Source organism: Gavia stellata, chromosome Z, assembly GCF_030936135.1.
Source record: "Gavia stellata isolate bGavSte3 chromosome Z, bGavSte3.hap2, whole genome shotgun sequence".
Taxonomy (NCBI): Eukaryota; Metazoa; Chordata; class Aves; order Gaviiformes; family Gaviidae; genus Gavia; species Gavia stellata.
In genome coordinates, this window is record NC_082637.1 from 81,447,093 (window position 1) to 81,474,551 (window position 27,459).

Below are 27,459 nucleotides of genomic sequence, written 5' to 3' on the forward strand. Positions count from 1 at the left end.
TGATCTCCTTGATGTCTTTTGCACTTGAGACACATAGGCTGTTTTGTCCAGGGGAAATGTACAGCACCCAGTAAGTATTTATGGTTTTGGTCAGAATTTAAGTGAACCTAAAAATGTTCCAGACCTTTGCAAATTTTTAGAATAGAACTTTACCCCTTTGTTTTGTTGCAGTGACAGAAATCACGTTGTACACATTTAGTTTAAATGTGAGTTGGGTGTCAAAGAACACTATACTGTTGTAAACTTAGTGGTGTATATTTTGCTATGCCAGACAGTAGAAGTTTCAAAGATATTAATAACTTAAGGCTAATTAAATTTATAGAGGGAGCTAAGTGTAGAAAAATGTTGTGTAGATAAACAGTATCTTTCTCAGTTACCTTAATTTCTCTGTTTGTTAGTTTAAGATTGTGTATGTGAATATTGAACAAGAGAATATTTTTGACAATGTAGTGTAAGAATTACTAATCTGGCATTTATGGGTAATTCTTTCAGGCTGGCATTGTGTCAAGACGCTGCTACTAGCTTGAGCTTTGATACAGCTACACTAGTCCAATATCTTGTTGCCTCCAAAAGAGGCAGGCCAATATCCAGCCCCTCATGCTTGTTCTGCTGCTGTTACTTCCTTTGCATTGTCACTGGTGCTTTTCTGACCTTGCAGTGATGCATATCAGGGAGCTAAGTCAGCTACTTTTTTGTAGCATTAGTTTCCTGCTGGTTTAGCTCTATTAGCTAGCTAACGTTGGAATAAGATGATAGCCAGTGCAAGTGTCATAGGATAGATGTGTGGGAATGAGATTGGAAGGTCTCTTGGCTGCCCTGTCTGGTAACGGCAAGTTGTATCATAAAATCTTACCCTTTGATACATAGAGGAATTTCCACTTCACCGCCAAATATAACTCCAGATCTAAATTTGTAAGTGATACGCATGGTGATATCAATCTGGAAAAGCTGGTCAGAGACTGGTTTTGAGGTATGCAACAGCAGAGGACCAAAGCTGTCCCCAGTCTGGAGTTCTGCAGAGCACAAATTCAGACTTATGCAACCAGGTTCAGTTTCGTTCAGAACTGTTTTACTGGTAACACATTTTAGATGAGATGTGGAGCACTGAAAATTATGCGATATAAGAGGAAGAAATGTGCTTCATTTCCATCTCTCTTGCACACAGGCATACACATACACAAAATCTTTTCCTTCAAAACCTGTTCTTTTCATCCTTTGTCTCTTTGGCTTCTAAGTAGTGTTATCTTTTGCAAGTCTGGCAGCTGTCATAAATACAGTTTGCTGTTCAGCTTCATTTTCTGATCAATGTGCTATTAATGTGTTTAAATTGCACAAGAATTTGCCCAGGATCTCATCCTGCCATGTACCTAAGTATTAGTTTAGACTGTTCTTGCTTGAGTCTATTTATCGTAATAACCAAAGTGAACTTTTGCAAAAAAAGTTGATTGACTTGTGCTTAAAACAGATGTTGATGTATATTAATACTTACTAGAATGAAAAGTTGCATTAATTAATATCATAATATTCAATGCATTAACACTTTAAACACTGCCTACTAAATATTAATATAGTACAGTAAATTTTGCATCTTTATTATCAGGTTCTCTTATTCAAGTCCCTTCAGTTGAGAGGGGAAAACTTAGTAAAGTTCGTCTGGGATCATTATCTTTGAAGAAAGAAGGAGAAAGGCAGTGCTTCTTATTTACAAAACATTTTTTAATTTGTACAAGAAGTTCAGGAGGAAAACTGCACCTTCTCAAGGTACGGATTTTACATTATGACTCTATTTACAAAATGAAAACACAGCTTCAGTGGAATTTCAATCTTTTGTTATTTTATGGCCTTAACCTGAGATTTGCATGTGTTATAAACAGAAGTGAGGTGATGCACATTAATTAACTGCTTTGTGTTCTCATTGCAAATAATAGACTTCAGCCAAAGTTCTTACTAACTACGATTTTTTTTCTAGAACCATGTAATTCTCATAATCTGGGGTTAGAAACAGGACATTGGCGTGTCTATTTGTATAAGGTAGCACTGAATGTAAGTCAGTTTTCAGTGCATGAATCAGCCAGTACAGGCTCATGGAATTACCAAAGAATATTTTCCAGAGCTCTAATAAAATTAATTTAAAAAGTAAATTCTGTTTTCCTGAACAGCATATTGTCTTAAACTGAAAGCTCTTCTAAGAACACTCTGGTTACATGTGTTGAGAATCAGGCATTCATAGTGTTGGCTTGTGAATAAAGAGATGTTGGTAGTTTACAGACTGGATTATGTTGAATAGAATTTTAATTTGACAAAGACACTTCTGAGAGGTTATTAAGACTGTCCGTATGCTTTCTTTCTTTGTATCCCTTAAATAGTTCAAGTATTTTGCAAAGTAAATAAAGTATAACTGAACCTTTAAAAAAATCTTGTACCTATTTGATTTAAATTCAGGAGAAGATGAAATTCTGCTTACCTTTTTTAAAACTTGTGAACAAGTATGTGAGATAAATTATAGTGTGGTAAAAATGAAAGAAATTTTTTACATTTGAGTATATAATTGATTTGTTGGATTAAGAAAAATGTTATATTTAATCTGTCTGGGTTTAGTTCTTGAGGAAAAGTCTGCATCATGAAATTGATGTATCTTCCTAAGAGCTCTGAAATATTTAAAGTCTTAGAGTAAGGTGTATCAAAGTTTAAAAATAACTATAATGACAAATGAGAGCAAATGTCAAAATTTGTGAAAAATGTGCTTTGTTTTCATAGACAGGAGGTGTTCTGTCTTTAATAGAGTGCACACTGATTGAGGAGACAGACGCGAGTGACGATGATTGTAAGTTAAATTCAGCTGTTTGTAGTAATTACAGTTTCTAGTTTCTTACAACTGGTACCCTTTGTTTATTTTTCATAAGAGCAAATTGATATGTTCTCTCCTGTCATGAAACCAGAGGAATACAGCATTAAAGTGATTCAGAGGAATAGATGTTTTAACAATGGACATGCTGGCTTGGATAAGGGTTTGTTTTGTTATGTTTGTTCTTGCTGTTGACATCCCACGTAGGATTTTCAAGTGGACTGGCTGAAGGAATGTGACAAATTATTTGCTGACTTTTGTATACAACTTCACCCAGAGGCTCTCGGAAAGAAAAAAATAAGCCTTAAAAGAAGAAGCAGATAATTGGGTTTCTTAAATTCATGGGGGTTGAGTGAGTTGGCAGAATTAGTGGAAAGTTTTGGTCTTGGACTCCCTACAAATCTTGACTGCAAGCTTGTTCAAATGAAATAACAACACACATTCCCAAGCTGATTTTATTGGTAACTCATTTTGGCTCCCATCCTGCAGTTTTAGGCAAGTTTTGCACTTGAATTGTGAAAGCAGTTTCATTAATTTCAGTGATACTTCTAGTATCCTGAGAGTATATCAGCGTAGAAGTGTTAGAAGGACTTAGCCTTATTTCGCGTCTTTAAAAGTAATTTATAGTGACTCCTGCTATTGCATGTTTGTAACTTTTTTTGTATTTGGTGTATGTGAAAAACAAAATCAGTTTTGGATCCCCAATTGGATTTGCTCTTTGTCAAATTTTTAAACTAACTTCCATTTTAAATTAAACCATTATTTGCTTTGTTTTATAGTCTGAAATCTCACATTTTTATTTTTTTTTTTCCCCTCCTCTGGCTGTAAAGCAAAAGGTTCTGGACAAGTGTTTGGACATCTTGATTTCAAGCTTGTAGTTGAACCTACAGACGCTCCTCCTTTTACTGTTGTCCTTTTAGCCCCATCACGACAGGAGAAAGCTGCATGGACAAGTGATATAAGTCAGGTAGCTTAATGCCTTCTTTATCTTGTTTGTATTGAGATCTTAGTTTATTCTGTATTTCTGAAAACTAATCCAAGAGACACATGTTGATTTCTTGAAGGCTGATTTGCTGTAATGTATATGAAAAATCCTTAGTGCTACCTATTTTCCTAAAAATTCTGTCTTTGCGCTTGAGTCATCAGTGAACTGTGTTTCTCAATGAGAGAGATGGGATATAAAATACAAAATTGTCAGTTGACAAACATAATACTAATGGTAGTCATTTTTATGTCTAAGGAGAGCCCATCCACATACTTATTTTAATTTAAGAAGAAAGATAGTACTTATTTGTTCATAACTATCATACAGATCAAAAACCATCTGAGAATCCTGAGGGGGAAAAATGAAACTTTATCACATCAACATCATATCCCATGCAGTGAGAAAATGAGATAAACTGTTTTCCACCAAAAATAATACTAAAAAAACATTATAAATAATTACTAAGCATTCTGACAGTCTGCAGGAACTGTCTTTATTGTGAATGAAGAAAAATGATGCCTTGAAATATTTCAATGTCAGGGGTAAATTTTTATTTTTTTTTTTTTTAGTGCTTTTGGCTAAAAACATAGTAGACAAACTTTTATCAGAATCTATTTGGGGAAAGAAGTTGAATGCACTATGAAAAACCTGAACTTTCAACTAACTATATCTGAATTTAGGCTATTGTTATTTTGTTTATGCATGCAACCAGCAAGTACATAGTATTCCTCGATTAATTTCAAGAGAAATAGTTGATTAGACAAATATCAGTGTGGAATTTGATGGATTTCTAAAGATGCTACCATTGCTGGCAACATCTCCAGATGAATTGTCATCATACTGAGCAGAAATTGCTTAAAAATAAGTATTCTGGGTTACTTTCTTCTGGACTAACTTTTTTAAAAGAACAAAAATACGGAGATAAAAAACTGAAAATATGGTATGAGCTGAGAACCTTGGTCTCACTGCAGCTGAGTGCATACAGACCTTACAGACAGACCTGGTTGGAGAATTTTTTACAAAATGGATTTTCAGTGAATCATGTTTTTCCATTGATACGTAAAAGTATTGGCATTATTTGCTGGGGAGGAAAGACCATTTAAGAACTGGCCTGGAACATGGGACTCTCAGGAATAAGTCCATTCTTATCCTAAATAATAACGAATTTAAATGAGAAAGTCATCTGCAGTCCATGTAGACTAAGGATTAGAGTTTGGGTCTGCCTCCGAAGGTCAGGTCTTCTCCTCCAAATCACTCCAGCTCCAAACCACACTACTGTGGTGTTATGGGAAGAGCTGAAAAGCTCCACGGCTGACTTGAGAGCTGCGTGCCTACAAAGCTTGGAAGTGTCTTAGCAAGGCAGAGGTAAACATGACTAGCTGCCTACATCTGAGAGAGCAAAGGGCTGGCCAGACTGCCAGGGAACAATGGTAAGAAGGGTTTCTCCCTTGATCCCTCCTTGAGGAAGGGGAGTTCTCCTGGCTTTTGAAGGCAGGGGTATTCTGAAGACATATGGAGCCAACAATTAACAGTAGCTTGTAAGTGAAAATCCGAGAAAACTGAGATGTATTAGCATTGTGAGGCTGAAAAAGCTTCTCCAGCCTTACAGAGGAAGGGAAGCCAGATGCTGAAGGGATGAGCAGCAGCTTAGAAGAAAAAAGGAGTAAGAAGGGGCACAAGGTGCTGTGCAGGGTGCACAGACATTTGGGGTGCAAATTGCTATCACTGTTTACAAGTAGCAGCCGAGTCAGTTGACTTAGTGCTTACGCTCAATCTGGAGAGCAGGAAAGAAGAAAGTAATGCCAGAAGCATGCTACCTGTCTTCTGCTGGACAAAGAAAATTTGGGGTGAAAATTTGGATAACACATGAGAACTTCTAAACCATTTTGAGACTGTTTGTCTCTTGAAAATCAAATCATGTTTCTGACAGCCCTTTGCTAGCAGAAACCTTGCCATAAAAATTACTGAATCACCTGCTGAGAAGCATTTTTTTCTTTTTAATCCTGGCTACAACCCTCAAGGAAGAGCATAGGAACTATGCTAACAAAAAAGGCATATAAAAAAAGTTATTTTAGTAAATATGTGTTCTCATGTGTTTGCAAGTAAAAAAAGCACACGTGTAGTTGCTGTTCACTCACAGCATTAGAGTCGGTGTCCAGAATTCTGCACCTTATTAAATTAAATATTCATATGACATATAAGTAGTATTTGTCTATATGTTCCTAGTGAGGCTTCTTGAATTTATATTCTTTTCATACAAACCATATACTTCTTATGGAAAATGCATGTTTTTTGTTGATGCTGAAGAAGCCTCCTCTCTTCTGGTATGAGCTTGTTGTCCTTCGGCCCTAGACGCCCATTACACTCATCTCTTAGCTAGAATGATAATATCTGTCAGGGACGTGATAAATGCTAGGCCTGTGCAGGCTAAGGACAGCAGTGCTGAATTACCTCAGGCAGTTTTATGATTGGTGCTAAGGGCTTCTTTGCAACATTTAAAATTCACATGGGGGAAATTATGTGTTTTTATTAGACTTATTTTTCTCGGTGCTTTTAGGTAACGATTTGATAAAATCATAATGTGAGTTGTAACAACTGCACTTTTCAAATGATCTTAAATACCGGAATTTAAAAACACATATAGCTACATAGATCATATTTTAAACATATAGCTACATAGATATATTTTAAACCTGAACAGGCCTCTGATTATCTCGTTTGACCAACCTAACATCAATCATTATTTTGCTGTGAGATGTTCCAAAGCCAGCAGACTATTTTTAGTCTTGAAATCAAGGTAAATGTATCTGGTAATTTTGGAAACTCCTTTTTATTGACGTAAAGAAATAGTGTTTTTATGTATATATGTATGATACTTGCCGAATAAAACTAGAAAGTACTATAAAGTCAGAAGTCCTATAGTGTTAGGTAGCAGGTACTTCTTGCAGACCGTATAAGCCTGATCCACTGGCAGACTCTCTGCTGACTTCCAAGAGCAAGGCTTATGGTGCTGTGTTATCTTAACTACATGAAAGTAGAAAGCAGAAGATAATGGTGTACAAATGGCTTTGAGCTACCTTCATGTGCCGCCAGCACTGAGCTGCTTTGCGGCTTGAAGAACAGTTTAAGCACCCCTACTTTATAGACTATATAGACTATAGACTTCTACTGGCCACAGGACAGCCTGTGATTTTTGAAGCAATATGTGCTGTGAGCATGCCCCAGAAGTGTCTTTCCAGCTTCTAATACCTAGCACAAAACATTTATACAAGAGTTTGCAAGGAACTCCTTGGACAGCATCTTCATAGCTATGTTTCACAATAACAGGACCACTTCAATTTGTTTTTACAAGTGTGTTTCTAGAAACTGTTTATATTTCTCTTTGGTCTTTCACATTGTGAAGGTTAAGTTATTAGTGTATCCGTTTGTGTATAAGTATTCTAACTTTCTTGCAGTATTGATTTTTCAACCTTAATGCTCATTCAGGAAATGCTAGAGATATTTAATTTTGTTCAATTTCAAAGGAACTTCAAAGGAAATTTCACTTCCAACTCAAAATACTTAATCATGTGGAAAAAAGGATGTTGAGCTGAATACCCTGAGTGTGCTGGTAAAGATGTGTGGACTTGCAAACGTGCAAATCAAAGGCAGAAGACTAGAGAAGCATGTCCACTGTAATTTTTGCATCACTGCTTTTCATTTATGAAAATACCTTGTACCAGTCAGTCCATACCCTGTAAAAGCTATGCTTTAAGCTTACAGTGATATGAAAAGCGTGGAAGTAAGTCCCCTTACCCTGTGTTTTGATTTTAACAGTTTTCAATGTTTATTTTCACAGTGCATTGATAATATAAGGTGCAATGGTTTAATGACCATAGTGTTTGAAGAAAACTCTAAAGTTACAGTGCCACATATGATAAAGTAAGTGCAGCATTTTTTTTCCCAGTGAACAAAAGTGCTTGTCGTGTTTTTGTAATAAAAGTTTTAACAAAGGAAAATGTGTATTTGGAAAATACAACCTTTAATTTCTTTTTTTCCCATTTTTGTTGAATAGAATGAATTCTACATCCCAAAACATATCTTTTCAAATCTCTTTCTTGAAATGGTAGGGATGACTTAAAACGGTAAACTCTCAATTCACAGTATTGGACTGTATAGGATTAGAGCTCAGATTTTTCTTTTATTTGTGAAGTTGCCTTCAGTCATGCTTCAGATGAATAATTTTATTCTCTGTTAGCTTTTCTCTGTCATACCACTCGTAATTTTATTGAATATATTTTAAAATGTCTTCAAAATTTAGGTGACCACAGACAAGCATCATTTTCCAAGGTATTTTGTATATTTTAGCCAAAATTTTTCTTCTCTTTGTTTCTCTTATTTCTCTGAGAAAATTGTTTTCTCTCATAATTTTAAATGATCACGTCAAGGTAATGTCATTATTCATAAACCTGCTTCCTTCACCCTTGGATTAATTCAGTCATTTATTGTAATATGTAATTTCTATTTGTAGACAGCAATTTTCAGTACAGGATTCCAAATTTTTAGCACAATTTTACCTTTAAGATCCTCTACAGAGCTGTATTTACATGAGGTTTACCTACTATTATCCAATATAAATATTAAGGAATAGAACATAGGGATAGAAATATAGGTATTTCCTTTCTTACTGTTATCTGTCACTAGGCCATTTCTCTCTCTTGGATGTACTCCGTACATGAAGGTTTCTCAAAAGCCTCTTCGGTAGTTGTTGCCTCTCCTCTCTTTGTATACGTTTATGTTAGGTATGTCAGGGCACCTACCTTTGATCCCTGGAAAGAAGGCATTTTATTGTCTTCAATTTTATTCCAGGAGCTATCCAGTGTGTAAACACTTCTGTTAACTGCTGAATGTTAAAAATATGTTCATCTGTTTTCAAATTGTAGAGTACAGCAAGGTCTTAATCTCAATGTCAAGAGAAAGAAATCTTAATTCTAAAAACCATACAGGATCTTAACAACAGACACAAATTTGGTGTTCTCTTTCTGAGATTTTACTCATCTGATTTTTAGCACACATTGACTTTTAAAGTCAGATGTCTTTGGATGAAATAAAAAAAAATTTCCACTCTTCTGAGGACCTAACTTAAGAAAGAATAATTTTTTTGTTGTTTCTTTTATGTAATGGAGTGTAGAAGGGTGTAGAATATCTTGACGCTGTATTCTAAGAAAATCCAATAATTTTTAATGAAAAGATCAGGCAGTATTGAAAGATGCTTTACTTAGTATCCATCCTGTTTTTTTACAAACTAAGCCTTCAACTAGATAAAACTAAGCAAAACTGAATTTGGAAAAAAACCATCATGAGTAGGGTTGCGTAAATGATTGGTTTTTGTTTTGATGTCCAAACAAAAATTAGTCCAATTTTCTTTTAACTGAAACAAAGCCTCTCCATGGTTTCTGCTTTGAAATTTGAGATCTTTCATGCTGTTCCCTTTCTCTTTTTTAAAGAAAAGTAATTCTTGGAGACTGAGGGCAGGTGTTACCTTGCAGGTGAGCCTTAAGCTTACCTAAGGAGCTACTTTTACTGTCTTTTGCTGGGGTCCATTAGTTTATTTTAGATAAAACTAGATCCCAGAAGAAAAAATGGCAGTAAGTTCACTATTATTCTATAGTGAGCTTCTAGTAATATAGGACTACAGGCCATAACAGCTTGAAAAAGCCGAGAGGGGACAATTCTGCCCCCTGTTCCATTTCAGAAATTTAAGCATCATTAATGGTTTCTTAGACTTTGAAATGTAAATTAATTACTTGGCAAAAATAAAATTTAAATTCCCATAGTTATGGCATAAAATATAACTGAGTGGAAACAGGTTTTGCCACAGATCAAGAGTTTTCTTGTGTTGATGAAGTACAAGAATGCATATATATTTGCTGCTTCTATATTGACAGGAGCAGCTAAAGTGATACCACTACTGTACCGTAATCACTCTTCCTCTTTGGTAAAATGTTCTAAATTTAATTTTTGTGTAGATCTGATGCTCGTCTTCATAGAGATGACATTGATATCTGCTTCAGCAAAACACTGAATTCCTGCAAAGTACCCCAAATCCGTTATGCAAGCGTCGAGCGCCTTTTGGAGCGGCTGACAGACTTGCGATTTCTAAGTATTGATTTCCTGAATACTTTCCTACATACTTACCGCATATTTACTACTGCAGCTGTTGTACTGGAAAAACTTTCAGACATATACAGACGGCCCTTCACTTCCATTCCTGTTAGGTGAGTTCTGGAGTTCTTCCTTTCTGTCATAGGTTTCTTATGGAATTACCATGGCATCATTTGTTGGTAGGTTTTTTTACCATGATTTTCTGTTACATAAATAATTTAAGAAGAAAGTTCTTCCTTTGTAAATAGGATGTAAATTTTTAGGTAAGTCTGTCTCAGCTTTCTGTCCAGGAAAAGGAGGACTTTGAGGACTAAGTGTCATACAGATTTTGTGGTGCCATGCAGGTTTGCACAAAATTTGTTTGTAAGTGTTTTCACTTAAATCTGTTTGGCATTTGTTATCATCTGTTGCTTTTTTTGTTTCTTATTCTCAGGTCTTTGGAGTTATTCTTTGCTACTAGTCAAAACAACAGAGGAGAGTACCTGGCTGATGGGAAGTCACCACATCTCTGTCGCAAGTTTTCTTCTCCTCCTCCATTGTCACTCTCCAGAACTTCCTCACCTGTCAGAACCCGAAAACTGTCGCTGACCTCACCACTGAATTCAAGGATCGGTGCCCTTGACCTCTCTGCTTCATCTGTGGCGAGCAGTCCTACCTCGACCTACAGCCCGGCCACCTCCCCACCGCCAACGGGTAGCAAAGTACCGCTGGACCTTAGCAAAGGGCCCTCCTCTCCTGAGCAAAGCCCTGGCTCCATAGAGGACAGCTTGGAGAACCCTCGTGTTGACCTGTGTAACAAGCTGAGGAGAAGCATTCGAAGAGGTATTATATACCTACAAAATACTGTATGGTACTTTTGATAAATAGGGTAAGCTCTACGGTAGGCTTGACTTCTATCAGATTACTGCTGAGAAGCTGTTTCTCATGTCTTTTTTTTTCTCCTGATCACCGTAAGTTATGTTGTGAAACCAAATACTCTACGCGCTGTTTATTCTCTGCTGCGATGCGTTGTCTGTTTCCGCCACTTCGTTGCTTCTTCGTAGGAATGGAAGTATGGCAGAATGGCCTTGTCTGTTTTCACTTCAGCAGTGTTAAGGAGAAAGGCAGAAGGAAATAAATACTTGATGCCAGTTGTGTTTCCTGAGGTGAAGGATTTTGGAGTTGTACCATTACTAGGGGAAGTAAAATACTTAGTTAAAAAGGAATAGGGATGTTCACACCTAACAGCTGTAACATGTTTACATTATTGGGCTAGTTTTCCAGAAGGAGTTCATCACTAATCCAAACAAATAATTTATGTGATGCACTTGGTACATTGCTGAGATTCATAACACCTGGTTGTTATCCGTCCAGAAGGTAAGTGTCTAAATTAGATTAATTACTCCTGTTCAAATGCCTGTTTTCCTCTACGGATTGTGTAAGGCACCTTGGAATAGGTACTACTTTCAGAGGGCTAAAGTTAGTTGATATAAATCTCACTGTGCGCATCTAGAATGGGATCATTGTGTTTATAGATGGCAAAGCAAGAAAATAGCACTTATCTCATAGGATGCATAAGTGTGCACTTACTTCTCATTGCTTTTGGGATGGAGGGATGGTCTTCTGAATTAGAATAGAAGTACATAGTAATTTTTTCTATTGTTGTTACATTAAACAGAAGATGAAGAAATAAAAAAATGCTGTTTAATTCCTAAAATGCATATTTAGAAATGGTCTTACATGGCCTGACTTACAATCTGAGGAATTTGAACTGTAAATCTGAGCAAAAAGTAGCTCAGTTATACTTGTAAGTACTGTTACAATGAATATTGATATAAACCAAGAGGAAAGCAGAAGAAGATTACCAAACATAACCTAAGAAAAATGTGATTGAAACATTATGTCTACTCCTTACTGATGAATTGAAATAAGTGCCCAGGTAAGAAATTTGATGTTCTGTTATGCAGAGGGATTGTTTTTACAGAATGTAGTCTATTGTTTAACAAAAAGTCTTTTTAACAGGCAAGTTAGCCACCTTAGCATTATAGGAGTCTATGCTTGCCCATGCTTTATGCTTTCATAAAATGCTGGTTGGCTGTTACACTTAATAATTTTATTAACGTATGCTGCAAGCTTTTAAATGAATAGCATAACAGACTATTTATATATATAAAAAACATAGTATTTACTCTGTACAGTTAGGCAAATTCTTCTTGTGCACTAGTGTAACCACATTCAAATCAATGTGATAGCACAGCATGTCCCAAAATATAGGCCATGCATTAAGATGAATTGTACACAGGTAACTGGAGTCTTAGGTGTAACATTTTTTGCTATACACTGTAAAGTAAACTAGTAAAGAGTAGGTTATTCTGGCCCAGTGTTAGCACTAGGCATTGTTGAAGAGGTATTCAGATTTTGCATTCCAGTCTATCAAAGAAGGAATTGTCACCTGGGCAGCTTGAGGAACATTTGGAAATGGCAAGAACCTCATATAAATGCTAAATTGCTCTCTGTGCAGTGTCTCCAGTCCCTTTGGAGATCTCCTGCTGAACAGTTTGCACTCAGTTTGGAGGAATTTGCAGCTAGATAGGGCTGTTCTGTGGGGGAAAGTCCTTTTGTCACCCAGCTGCGTATAGCATGTTGAGGAAGAGGAGTAAGTTTAAAAAGAGATCCCACAAGAAGAATGGAAATGGGTGGTAGGAGAATACAGAATGCTAATCTGCATGTTTCCTATCATATATAATGTGTTCTTTGTTTCTGAAGTTTTCTGGGTAAGGAGACCAGTTCTACTTAATCAGGAGCCACCACTTCATTACGGTTAATACTGTTGCTCTGGTACTGCCAGATTTCCAAGAAAACAGCTATGGCTTACTCTAAATCCAATATAACTGTACAAATTCTGTTCCCCAGGACATATTATGGTGGTTGTTCTCCATGAATTTTGCCCATTTACATCCTGGAATTTCCACCTTCTTTGACCATTTCCAAAGTTACTGTTTGCTTTCAAAGTTTCTGTTTTCCGAAGTTTTTTTTATATGTATTTTTATTTATACAATACTTATGCTGCAGGCACAGTTGTCATTCATATAAAATGTAGGATATATTTTATCACCTTGTTTTCCCTCATTGCGGAAGTATTTTTGCCATTCCTGTTTTTATTCTTCTGATAGAAGAACTCCTCCATGGAGGAATCTGCTCTCCAGTGCTGTTTGGCCATTTTATTGGGCAGTTTTTGATTACGCATAGTTACCCAACAAAGATTATTTTCCCTAGCTCATATAAAACCGATGAGTCCAAGTATCTTTATTACATGTGCATTTCACTGCATATTCTGATGGCTTAAAGTGCAGTCTTATCCAAGCTATTTTTAAAACTGAGAACTTGCTGGCTTTCACCAAGTTCTTTATTTATGAGCTTTTGTGTGGCCATGTCGTTGGTACAAAACTTTCCCAGTCCTTTAACTCCATCCAGAGGATAATTATTGCTGAGTCTTCTTAAACCAAAAGTTTCACGGCAAGTTCCAGAAGCAGTACTGTTTAAAACAACTATAAACCACAGATTAAACGTAAACAACTTTGTGTTGGATGGTATTTAGTAGTATTAGGGTGGTATTGAAACACTGGTATTAAGTGCTATTAATTAATGACCATTTTTTAAACATTACCTTTCAGTGAAGCCCCCTTTGATGTACATATTCTTTTTTATCAATGCAGTAGAGTTCAGATTGTTCAAAGCTGATCATTTGCAGACTTTGTATCTGTTGGTGTTTGTAAACTGAGAGTCCTGAGTCACCCACATACTCTGTAATCTCTGCAGAGGCACTCCATATCTAAGACACACTAATCTGACTACACTATGTGCTTTAAAAAAGCCCCATACCATAGTTCCCTATGGCCTCTTGATATTTTCAAAGAACATTTATGCTTTATAAATATACTAATATAATATAATGTAAATATAATATAATATAATATAATATAATATAATATAATATAATATAAATACATTAAAGAGTTGTAAATTATGAATGATCATCCCAGTATTAACATTTAGTCTCTTTTAAAGCAGCAGTTCTAGAGTCTGTGTCAGTGGACCGGACAATTCCTGAAAGCACCTCGGCAGTGGATACCACAGAGCTTTCCCCGTGTAGATCCCCTTCAACACCACGTCATCTCCGCTATCGTCAACCAGGAGGTAAGAACCTGATGTTTCTTGCCTGTATCAGTCACCTTAAAGAGTTTAAATATGGTAGCTGTAATCTTCGCAGGATATTAGAAAAGAATAATGTTTGAATAATGTGTTTTGCTTGTATTTTCCGTGTTTCTCAGGTATTAGGAAAAAAGCTGTTAGAATGTGAATTACATTTGTTAATTTGTATAGTAGTAACGAAAGACTTGGAAGCATACTGGGACTTCGGTTTGATGAAATGTTCTTAAATAGCTCAAGCAGGATGTGCCCAAGTTCAAGACTAATATTGAATCAGTCCTATTGTCACAAAATGCTCAGGACCTTGACAGATTTTTTTCAGCTTCTAAGGGGACATATTTTGGGCACCTTATGTAATCATGAAATACACAACACCCATTATTGTCAATGGGGAGTGACTGTGTCTCTTTCTTTGTGTCACACTGAACATTTACAGATGGTGTCACATTATTCCTTCCAAAATTTGAATAAACTGCTCAATTGAAGAGGAAAAGTGAGAGCTGGAGCTCCTCAAATAGCTCTCATGTGTCTCTTTCTTTGAAATCATTATCAGAGCTGCAAGCTATGTCCATGAATGGTTAAAATGCTTCCATCTCATGCAAGCCATATTCCTAGGCAGTTATTTCATGCCTGGGAATAAAACAACAAAAACAGAGCAGACTCTTCTCAACTGTTAATAAGTTGCTGAGACATTGAATTTTAAATCAACAGTAATCATCTGTAATTGGGCACGTTTATGGTGAGATGGCAAGATTTGGGAGTTGGAAACTGTGGGGAACAGTGCTGCCTTGTATAAGTACTAGTCTGAAGCAATGTTCACAGCACTCCCTATAGAGAAAATCTGATAAATTGTGCAAAACTGTACTCATCCTAGGCAGGGACCTGGGAAAATATGTGCATCTAGTTATCAGAACTTGGTTTCATGGTTTTCTAACATGATTTTTTGTTTAGGTTAATTTTCTACACCATTGTTTTTGTCTTTTTTTTTTCTTTTTCTGTTTGGTTACTGCTTGTTCCTCACCTTGGCAGTGTCTTAGATATTTTTTTCCACCGCAACATTAATTATACCAACCTGGAAATAAAACTTAAATCGCAAATATGATGATGATATTTTTATTTCCCTTAATATAAAGTTCTCTGGCAATGAAAACATAAAATGTTCATGAAGTATAAACATTAGTGAAGATTTTAAGTATTATTGTTGCTTAACTTGACAAATATGAAAAGTATATAGTAGTTGTTAACTTTCCTCTGTCTGTTCCCTTTACAGTACAAACTGCTGACAACAGCCACTGTTCAGTTTCTCCTGCTTCTGCTTTTGCTATTGCTACAGCTGCAGCAGGGCATGGGAGTCCACCAGGTGAGAGAAATGTGCTGTACAAAAGAGAGATAACAATAAGATACCAGGGTCTCAAAAGAACATTTCTTAAGAACATACTTATCTGTATCCTAAATGGCCACTGATTTGTTACTTTAATCTGCTGGTGTTTTGAGTCTGGAATCTTGCCCTTTGTGTGGACATTGCAGTACAGCATTCACAGATAATTGGAGCCTTGGCTTCCACATATGTGGCTGTTATGAAAATATCTGCGATGATGTAAATCATTTAATTGAAAGTGAAATTGACCCATAAGAATGACTAAAACAGCTTAAGACAGTTTGTTCAGGTACATCTACCCTGTTGCATTTTCTGCTGTGGTAGTCTGGAAATTTTGGCTGATGAAGCAATTTATGTCACCAAAGAGTGAAATCATCTTTTAGGCTGTTCATATACCACCCTGCCCTGGGGAGTTGCCAGTGACCATCACCGTGTCTACTTGAAAGAAGGAAAGGATGAGAATGTATTTAGAAATATCTTTTAGAACAAAACATGAAACATAACAAATGAGGACTGCATACTATACCATGTGCCTTCAAGAAACTTTTGTGAGCTTTGTGCCTTTGTTTTGTGGACTCTAAAGAACATTGCCAAACTATTCAGTGAGATTTTGAACTGTCATGGCATAAACCAATGATAACTGTTCTTGCTGACTTAAATCAGAATTATATTTATCACTCCACATTTTCAGTTCAGTTGAATTCTTGTATTCTGTCCTTAATATTTCTACTCCTATTCTAGTTCTATTACTGAAAGATTAATATTTTACATATATGTAATCTGCTAAACATCTAGATCACATCTTTCTTGGTTTTATTTTTTTTGCATTCACATACAATTTAAGATTTTATTATGAAAATGAGCCTTTTTATGTCCAAGGTTGGTATACATAAGAGAAGTTGTACTTAACTAAATTATTGCAAGTGTGTACTGTGTATTCCTTGGAAAGCAGCTATGTTGTCTACTGACTGGAGGAGGTATTTAGTGCAACTTAAAATACTTGATTTAAGTTTTGAATTTGCTTGCTCCCTTACTGTGTACCCTTTGACATATTAGTATCTTCCACTAACTGAGTCCTGTCCTAGGTCATGTTACAAATAAAAAGCAACTTTTTTAAAGTCCACAAAATCACTTTCACTTTGCATTGACACACTCAAATCCACAGTTAATTTTGATTATGTGTGACAAAGCATAGTCCAACTGTAAATTAACAGCTGCCTCTTTTCCATCATAACTGTTGGAATGTCAAGAAACTACTTTGAAGACCCTAGTCTCAAAATCACTCATGAAATTCTGTGCAAATCAGTAAATCGTCACCATTGATTTCAGTGGATTTTGTATCCACTGTGTCTAAAGTGGTGGTCATTCGCTTGACCAGTGAGTAGGCATCATGAGAAAAAAACTTCTGGATAAAAATGGATCAGTGCTCCTATTACTCTTGTCTACTTCCTGTGATCTTTAAGTGATCACAAGAGAGTAATGTTCAGTTTTAGAAACTTCATGAACCTGTCACAAACATGTATTTAATATTTTTTTTTTAAATTATGAATATCCTCTGCTTTTGAAATCAGACACTGCCAAGGAATCAGCAACACATTTTGCTTTTTGAATTAATCCCAATATGTTTACTAATTGTTCAAAAAACACAGTGAGAGTAAAAAATACTGGGTTTTCCCACTAGGGACAATTAAATTAAAAATTACTACTTTTGTGTTGTTAAAAGCACAACTTCTCAATATTTGTCGTATTGAAGTGTGAGAGAAAATAAAATCTACAAGTGTGCAATCAATTGAAGGAATATCAGAGCATGAGGATGTTGAAAAAGGAAAAAAACAACATCCCTAATATTCTTAAGTACATTTTTAGTGTTGCTGTTTAAGCTAGTTCTGCATAAAAGGTCATTCTCATGGGTGATATAAAAAACAGTAAGAAGGTTCTGCAGCCAATCTGACAAGAAAACTGTGTGGTTGGAAGTCTCAAGAGGCTGAACTGGAGTAAGGCTGTCCACCTGTAATCAATATGAAAATTCAAGGCTACACACTACAGCTTAAACAGCTGAATTACCTGTTTTGTAACTTAATGCAATTAATCATGGTAAAGATGGTATTAAAGTTGCAGAGTCATGCAGTTCAAATTTGAGTCATACAAATAGTTTTATTTCTTCCCCATGTATGTGTTATCATAATTAAGTGGGTTTTTAAAATAACACCTTTCTTTCCCAGTGGGCTCCTGTCTCGTGCACTGCATAGGATGGACATGATTCCTCAGTGAATCAGGTCTGGGTAGTGAGTGAGATTTATGGCTTTTTTCCTTTCTTCACTTGGTCCTTGGCCTCACTGCTGCAGACATTGTGATGTGTGCCATTTAATATGCTCCTAGTGGAACATAAATAGAATGGCAGGTGAAATTCAGTGTTGATAAATACTAAGTGATGCACATGAGGAAAAACAGTCTGAGCTCTACACCTGAAAGGATGAGCTCTGTGCTGGGCATTATCGCTCAGGACTGAGATCTGAGGATTACAATAAATAGTTCCGTTAAATGATTTTAGTGCTCAGCAGGAGCCAAAAACGTAAAGGAAACATCAGGAATTATTATGAAAGGATCAGAGAACAAAGCAGAGAAGACCATTACACTACCACAGTAGAAATCCAGAATTTGCATGCATATTGAATGAAGACTATGTGCAGTTGCAACAGGTCCTGTTTGAGATGAGGGAATGAGAATTAGAGAAGGTTGAGAGTTTGCAGTCAAGGATGAGTGGAAGTATGAAATGGCTCTGTGCATTTGAAGTTTAGACAAGAGATGACTTCGAGGGTTGATGAGAAATTTCTTCAAAATCATGCATGTCATAGGGAGAGTTAGTAGGCATTTGTTGCTTTTTCTGATGGAAGAGGTAGGAGGCATCAGATGAATTTCATGAGGCCAAGGTTCAAAACAAACACAAGTTTGTTGTTCTTTGTGCAATGAATAGAAGGCCTGTGAGATTCTGCTGAGGGACATTGTGAAGGGAAGAGACCTACCCATGTTCAAACAGTGGACAGCTACCTGCAAGCGAGAGTCATTAGTAGTTACTAGCCCAGCAAACTAGAACAGGTTCAGGAGCTGAAATCAGTTGGAGGTTGTGTGAAAGTATTAGGAGGTAAGAGTCATCTTTGTGTCTTCTGTTCTCCCTGTTCCCTGAAGCCTTATCGCTTCTGGGCATTTTGTTTTGTTTTTCCGGGGTATGATCTCTTACCTCTTGTCAACTTTCCATCTTCCAGTTCTGACTGTTCAGGGATGCACTGAGGCAAGCAGGTTAACAGGCTCATTGGAAAGCTCTATAGTCACACACTCTACCACAACAAGACATGAATAATATTCAGTCATCTCCTATGGAGAGTGTTGGCCATAACATTCTATAATTGCTGTCACCATGCAATGATAAGTTGATATAGTGATAAGCATGCAAAGCTCTGAACAGCTTTCCCAGGGCATATGATGGCTTTGCATATCTTATGATAAGAAACTGGGGAAACTCTGCCTATGTTAGTCTTGTCTGCAGGCTTCGTGACAGCAAGTGGCTTGATGGAAAGCCAAAGTTGAAAGACACTTCAGTTTTTTGGTTTGCTTTAGGTATTGGTGCACTTTCCCCTTTGGATGCAGCCTGCGTGTTGGCAATGTTCTCAGTCTGCTTCATCACCACTGTGTGGGGATCAGCGCTGTATTTCAAGGACCTTGATAGCATTTTCGGGGCACCCTCATCTCTTGGATTCATTTGTTATCTGTGTGCACAAGGTGCACATGTAGGGCTAGCAGAGCCCTAAGAAGAGCTCATGCTTGGGTTGCCTCACCACACTGTATGCTGCTGAAAAGGAGGTACTGGGCACCACGGCATTGCTCTGCAGCATGCACAGCTTCCTGCAGTATATGGAGCCTTTCTCTGAACCAGGATGGATCATGTTCTTATGCCCTTCAGCAGGTTTTTTTAACTGATTTTGTTGCCATTAATTTCAGTTATTTTACAGGTAACTGCTTTTATGATGCCAAGCTGTACTACTTGTCCTATTGTTTAGTCCATCTGTCTGGTTAAATATTAATCTCTACATATATTAAACATGTTTTTGACTATTCTCTTCCAGAAAATTTGCATATTACTTGTAACAGCATGATAAAGATAAATAGAAATATGAAGTGAAAGTACAGAAGGTTCAATAAGGCACCCCAGGTGCACAGCTTGGTGCCTGAATGAATGATAATATGCACAGTAGGGATAAATAGAGCATGTTGTGGTTTTTACATGTCATTTCTCTTTTGAAGGATGTGAAGGATTGTTGGATGGCTCATGGCTTGCTGCAGTTGTAGTACTCTGTCACCATTAATAGGTTGCTGCACACCTTCATTCTTTTTCCAACTTATTAAAATAGGATAATAATACTAGCACATTCTATCGTAGAAATGGACAGGTCAAAGTAATCTTTATTCTGCAGTCTTACAGCTTTCTTTCATTGCAATAAAGCTCATTCTTCATCAAGGGAAGAGAACAAAGTTACGCAAGCATCCGTCTCCAGAAAAGTGAAAGGCATCCTGTTTTCATGACTGGATGTAAAATAGTACAAACTGAAATTGTTGATATGGGGACAGGTATTCTTTACTTCTTCTGAATTACCATTTCTCTATTCTTGTGACTCTTTGTCATTGCTCCTAGCGCTTCTGTTCACCTGTGTGCTTCTCAGAGTGGTAGATAAGCCCTGACCAATTACACATATGTCTGCTCAGAGGCATCAGTTACTTGAACTGTTTCTTTCCCCCTTGGTCATATACCTCTAGAAAATGATTTCTTGATCTTTGCTTGAATGAGTGGCAGCTTCCATACGCAACACAGAGGTTATCTAGCAGCTTTGTTCCAATGTCTGCCTTACTCTTTTCTGTATGGAAAAGTTCCTATAAAAATTTTAGTGTTAATGGTCTCATCCTAATGAATGTCCTGTAATCTCTTCTTTAAGTTTTGCAATGAGAGTTAGGTAGTCCTTAAGTGGAACTCCAGGGAGCTGCAGTGAGCACCATCTCTTCAGGAGTGATTTCCTTCTCTTCTCTGAGAATCTCTGTCACATAGCCAGTGTCAAAAAAAGGAGTGAGACTGGTAATGTGGGAGAGGAACCTCCTGCCAAAACACTCACCAATCATTTGTAGTTTTGCTGCAAAAATCCTACAGATGTTACAGGAATTAAGTAACAGCAGTATAATCTATGCAGCACCCACACAAACCATAGCACTAGATAAAAACAATTTATATGGAAAAGTATTGCTTTCATCTGTGGCTTGTAGAACTTGCAAATTTCCCTGGTTTATCTTTGTACAATTCTTTTAAACATGTTATTGCTTCTTTTTTCTCCTTAACTTTTTATTTATCTCTGTTGTGCACAGAACTGGAGCAGTATCTCAGGATCAGTAAGAATATCATGCACTGATATTTAAAGAAAAAACATCTTTTGGTATTCATTTACTGAAGCTGCTTGTTCTGTGTGCAGGTCCTCATACTTGTGAATACTCATAAACTATGAAGGTGCTCTGTGTGACTAGAAGAGATTCAAGCTTTACTTAAAAACTCTGAATAGTATGTATGGATGAAGCCAAATTAGGTAAATAATGCTGTGGGGTTTTTGTAAATAATGAATACATTAAAAAGTACTTACATAAGCTTAGCAAACATACACATTTCTTCTCTGCTAAGAATGTCTAACACAACTTGAAGGAAAATAGTTAATGTTAAATTGATCATTTTATTTTAAAACAGTTCTACTGAACATGGGCTTCAAGGAGGTTGTTTTGACAAAAACTTAAACTGAAGATGTGGATTGATCTTGTATACTCTTTATATTTTCACACTTGTAGCAGATATACCTAAAGAGCTTTGAGAAGCTTATTTCTTCCTCAGCTCAAACTAGAGACCAAAAATCTTCCAACATGGAAAATAAATGTTAGACAAGAAGCAAATACTTAAACCCAAACAAACGGGTTGTTCCCTCATGAACATAGCAGCTTTATTTCAACAGCTCTGTCATCCGATTTTGAGATGGGTATGTCAGTATTTTCAATGTGCTGCATGCTTCAAAGCTGCCTTCCTCCTCCTACAGCATGCTGATCCGTGCTGTAGAGAATGTACCATTTTTCACAAGAACAAGGTGACATATTATGGGAGAGGATGGGAGTGGGATGGAAGCTTGTGGTTGCCAGGAGGGCCTGGCTTCTTTCGTATAAGCATTTGTTTTTTAAAACACATGTGAAAGGGAGAGGAGAGAGTGAGAAAGAAGTAGGGAAAAAAGAGTCTTTGGGTGAGTATCTCTGACAAATACGATTTGCACATAGGAAAATCCTCCCCATGCTAGCAAGGAGGAAATACGGTTTTATTTGCTCTGATTTTAGTGATTTAAAGGAGCAATTAAAATAACAGGTTGAAGCTTTGAAGCATCTACACAAAAATGAATCGCTTATGTACTATCCCTTTCAATTAATTGCCTGCACATATCTCTGGTGCTAAATTACCTTTGACTAGAATTATTTACCTGAGTATTGTTCAGGAGATAATTTTTCCTAAAACTTCTGCGTTTTGCAGCTTGTACCCTCTCAAAGAACATTTCAAAAGGTCTCTCAAGTCTTTTCTTATGCAGTGAAAGTACAACTAGGTCCTTCCCTTTTCACAAATCCATGCCAGTGGTTTGGAGAAGCAATCTTAATCTAAATTGCCCTTGGTTTTAGTCTAGCAAAACTGATCAGCCTGTTAGCAGACCATTTTCTGGTATCATCTGCTTTTCCATAGCTCTTACCGTCCGTCTGCAGAAGTGATCAGACAGGCCTTTGCAGCTGCAGCAGGTTCTCAGCAAAGCAAGCCCCAAACCTGCTCCATTAATCTGCTAGCTGCAGCTGCTAAATGCAAGCAGTGTCTTCCTTCACAGCAATTCAATATGCCTGGGCATTCAAAAGTACCTCCTGGTGCCCCTTCCACGTGCTGCCAGCGAGTAGTTTCCACTGCTGGCAATGGATATAACACAGTCTGTGAGTTCTGGATCAACGGTCCTGTGGTCACCTCACCGTCTATGGAGGGGTCCAGTTCCTTTCCTAATCTTATAATTTGTGTAAAAACTTAGTTATATGCTACTTTCCACTGATAATCAGTTATGCATTAGTGCATTAATTATACGCATATGTTAGACATTAGTGGTGGAAAATATGTACAGGGAGAAGTGTGTAATCCTTTTACAGTATAAATTACTTATTTGGATTTGGCTATTTTTTTTCATGATCACTGCCTGGGATGAAATATTGTAGACCCTTTCTGTACTTTGTTTGACCACTTCTGATCTAAAGCTGCCAAACCTCTTCAATGAGGTTGAGGACAAAGTGTGGAAATACTGATGAGAAAATTTCAGCTTTAAGAGCCAGTGATTGATGTGAAAGTGTCAACTTCAGGAGCCACTGAAATGAAAACGGAAGGTCCTCATCTCCTCGGAAATGCTGTAGGAGTTTGTCTGCCATAGCATACAACAGCAATAACGAATATAAATGGACTTTTGTAAATTACAGCTGTGGTTTCCAGAATGACATATCTCTTGACGGCTGCATAAGCACCGAAGTTGAGCCAGATGAGTCCTGTGAGCTCTCAGTCTGACACACTTCACCCCTGCTTGATTACTGTCATAGTATTAGATGGATAAAAATTAGCTAAGAGTAGTAATTCATGTTTCCTAGAGATCCAGATTACACAGTGGGTCCTGTGTAGGCCTTTCCATTCTGATAAATCAGGCACAGACTGATTAAGGCTGACTGCTTATTTTGAAAGGCCAAAATTAGCATGAGAAAGTTAAACAAAAGTTTTTAGTGAGAGCTGCTTAGCTTATTTTACATTGTGACCAGTGGTGCTATTCTGCAGTCATTCAAACTACTTGCCAGCTCCCAGTGTCATAATATTTTTGTTTTGTTTGTTCTGGCATAAGCAGTAATTGGAGTAATGGAATGGCACAGCTTGTGCCAAATGATACAAGAGAGATCAGATCCTATGTGCATACTCGTGTGTCCATGTGTCTGTAGTTGTATGTCTGATTGTGGCAAGCGGAGGCACTGTAGATGTACATACTGCTGCCAGGTGCATTCAGCACTTAAACTGAATAATGTGACTTGGCGATGTACCGTGAAAAATAATGAAGGCATACACTCCCAGTGGGATCCTGTTGATCCCTGAAATGGGAAAGCAAGTAGAAACATACATTATGCTTTAATCAGATATGGTATTTTCTCACTGTCTTGCACACAGATGGATGTGAGCATATAGTTCCCTTTTCAAGGATATCAGCTGTACTCTTCAGGGAGTATTTCCCTAATTCTGAACAGAGGAGTAATAATGTGGCAGTATACCACTATGTTTCCTGAGACAGAAATGCTGGAGTAGGAAGCTGAGTTAGTATGGAATTTGTTGAAGATTAGAATTAAGCAAGGTTAGTAAGAGAAATTATTACTTTCTTTTTTCCATTGTGAGCTGGTAGGCAGGGAGAGATTTGCCTGCTATAACGAATGTTATGTGAAAGTCGAGCGGTATCTAACGGTGATGTTGAGATGGGTTCTACATTATGTGGATAGCTGGGTAGTACAGTTCTGTGTTGTGCTGTACTAAATGCTTAAAATTATATCAGTGGTTACAAGCTAACCTTTGGAAAGGTATTTATTTCCTTCTGGCTTTGTACATAAGTATCCGTATCTAAAGCAAAACCAGAAAATGTGTGTCTTTTTCTAGTTGATATTCAGTATGATGCCATAAACATTGCTATTAGTTACAGTAATTTTGCACTCCAGTAATTTTCTGGGTTATAACATCTCATTCCCTGTACTGGAAAAGCTTTGTGGAACTTTTTCCTTATGAATCCAGACCTGAAAGAAAAAAATTGTGGTGGTGATACCCCAATCCATAATCAAGATGCAAAGAATTTCATCCTTTTGAATCTGCAGCTTATCCCAGCGGGACTACTCTTCACAGGAGTAAATTGGCACAATTGGGTCACAAATATCACGGAGATTGTTTCTAAGCAGTTGGAAGCAGACCTTAATTTTAACTGTGCTTCTTCAGGTCATGGATTCCCACATGGAACTTCGAGATTGAATTTGAGGGCATCTAGCCTCCTGTCAGAGATATCAGTGAAGTTGTTGTTTCAGGCATACTTACCAATCCTGCTTGTGTTGTGACCACCGCCAATCCCCCCTGTCTATCAGGGATCTAAGATGCTTAGTTCCAAGAAAGAAAAGATTTGGTGTAGGATTTGTTATCCTCCCCTGATCCTTTACGCGAGTTTTTTTACTTGCTGCTTTTGTTTCACTAATGGCTCTAGCCAGGAACTGGGAAAGTGAGTACTAGTTCCCTCTTGGGAACATGTTTTAGTGATATTTCCAGACCAATTTATGCAGATTCAGAGAGGTTTGAGAAGCATTGAGATGTGAATACTGAACTTCCTTGGAGTTCCCCATTTTGACTAAAAAACTCCAGGTGGGAGGTACTCATTGACTTACTCTACAGCTGACACTGTTCTCCATCAAAAAAGGTTGTGTGGCAAATAATCACTGGCGTATACCAATCAGCTTTCCATCCTGGTGGCTGGAAGGTAGTCAGGAGTTGCCCAGATGTCATTACCAAACCTAGAGGTGGCCAGTGCCAACGTTGTGACCAGCCCACCGGGCTGGATGGGGGGCTCGGTCTGCGTGATGTGTGGGGTCAACAGGGGCTGATGACCATGCCCCAGCAGAGAGGCAAACTTGCTTTCTGTTCCAGGCTATATTTTTAACACTCATGCACCAGGCTGCTTTTATGAGACATTTGTGTATGTTTTCTCTTGCCAGAGGATATTTTAGTGGGAAATCGGTAGCAAAATGAAAATAGAGATTAAAGCTAATTTGTTTGGAGTCTGCCTCCTAATTCAATAACCCTGAATGTTATTCCTTTCCTCTGAATATTCACCTACTCTGTAGTGCATTTGAATAGACTTCTATTTTTGATCCTGAATTAGGAGCCCTTTGAAGTTAACAAAATTGTTGCTTAGCAATTTTAGATAACTGGCTAAACATTCACATTCAAATTAAGTTGTATCTCCCCTTGCCATTTTCTTAGAGCAATAACTTTGAATTAAAACAATGACTTAAAGATGAAGGTTAGTTTTGTCTCAAGTGATCCCTGCTTTTGGGAATTAAGAGCCACCGTTTTTTTTCACTTTAGCAGAAATTCAGGTTCCCCTTTTTTTTATGTGTTCCTCTCTCTTAAATTAATTTCTTTATCTAGTTTATTAGAGAAGCCGACTACTCAGGAAAAAAGTATTTGCACTGGACGTTTCCTGAGTTACGACGCTGTGAACGATGTGTTTCCTGACCTATTGCACTAAGTCCTAAGCAGCTGTAGGGAAAACTCTCTGCTTAATAGACATGTGCAAGCAAAAGGGCACTGAGAGAAAAACCCCTTCGTCATCTGAGAAAGGAGACACTAGTACAGTCCCATATTCCTGCCCCCACAAAATGGGTCACCACAATCCTACTGCGATTGATTGGATGGGACGTGTTGAATATGTATTTTCCGCTGGTTTAGCTGAGCTTCTGTGGCTCTTAGGTGGCATTTTCCTCTGCTCTCCAAAGCTGAGAAGGAGAGAAGCTGGAATGAAGCTGTGACCACTGCTTGCAGGAGAGCAGCCCTAGTATGTTGATGTTGCAAGTAGGAAATTTGACCAAAAGGTCTGGGTTCATAATGAGGGCAGGTTTGTTTAGAATTCCCTATTAACTTCACCACGTTTGGTGCACCCAATGGTGTGCATGGGCTGGGAAGAGAAGTTTTGGGAGGATTTTTTAATGGGGTTTTTTCCTTTCCTTTGTTTCCCTGACCCTAAGTGTTGCTTGCATAATTAATAGTTGTTTATGCTGCTATTGAGTTGCTTTATTTGTGGCCTAATCATAAATGGTCTGGAAGCTGCTTATGAGATGGACGTTTTGTTCAGAGATTTTTTGTTGACTGGTATGCATCTTGCCAATTTTTGTTTTGCATGACAGTCAACTATCTGTTCACAGATGGTCTGAAAAATGATACATTTGGCTCTTTGCAATTATCGCCTCCTTTCCATTTAACCTTTACTCCTATTGTCATAAAAAAATCTGAAAAATTTTGCAAACTACCTCCTTTAGCTTATATAAAAAGCCCAGACCAACTAAAGGAAAAAATTCCAAAAGCATTTTTTTGCCGTTTTCTGTTTCTATCTGTACATTATCATAGACTTTATTTTAACCTTTCCTGTGTGGCAGGGCTCACTGAGCATTTTAAAGGTCTGAAAGCTTACTTTTAATAGTTCTTGAAAAGACTGAGCATTACGCAAAAAAGATCTGCTGTACTCTTAATATTGCTGATAGTGCAGGTTGAGAGTATAGACAGTGTGTAATTAAAGAAATCAAGAGCTAGAGATCACCTGAAATGCAGAAATACACCAGCAGGTAAAAATTGCTTGCATGTTCCCCAAAGTCTAAGAGACACAGCAAGAACACAGGCAAACGCACTTGGCTGATGTACAAATTCAAAGAAATATCAACTGCAGTGTTGCCATTCTTGTCATTATTCATGGAATATAATTCAAACATTACTGCCGTTAAAAAAAAAGTGTCTAAGATGTACTAAAACAGTCACAAATATAATTGTTAAAGTAGGCTGTTCAAAAAGGCTTTTCTTCTTTGTCAATTGTTCCCTATAGTTCTTTTATTAAATAAGTCATAGGAAAAAATTCTGCTGTCACATTGCGAATTTGTCATGGTATTCTTCAATCTATAAACACAATTGGCAACAACAGCCTTTGAAATTCAGGATCTGTTCTTTTGTAGGGATATATCTATAAATAAAGGCACAAGATACGGATAGTTTTGCCTAAGACT

General features: G+C 37.3%; 1 protein-coding gene across 1 annotated transcript in view; it reads left to right on the forward strand.

Moving 5' to 3' along the window:
* RASGRF2 (Ras protein specific guanine nucleotide releasing factor 2) overlaps positions 1-27,459 on the forward strand; it is a 128,359-nt gene that overhangs the window by 64,600 nt on the left and 36,300 nt on the right. The window contains exons 10-17 of the mRNA XM_059833965.1: positions 1,601-1,761; positions 2,758-2,824; positions 3,676-3,812; positions 7,669-7,751; positions 9,839-10,087; positions 10,408-10,796; positions 14,025-14,150; positions 15,433-15,522. Of these exons, the coding sequence (XP_059689948.1) occupies positions 1,601-1,761; positions 2,758-2,824; positions 3,676-3,812; positions 7,669-7,751; positions 9,839-10,087; positions 10,408-10,796; positions 14,025-14,150; positions 15,433-15,522 (1,302 nt within the window). The remainder of the gene's footprint in view (positions 1-1,600; positions 1,762-2,757; positions 2,825-3,675; positions 3,813-7,668; positions 7,752-9,838; positions 10,088-10,407; positions 10,797-14,024; positions 14,151-15,432; positions 15,523-27,459) is intronic.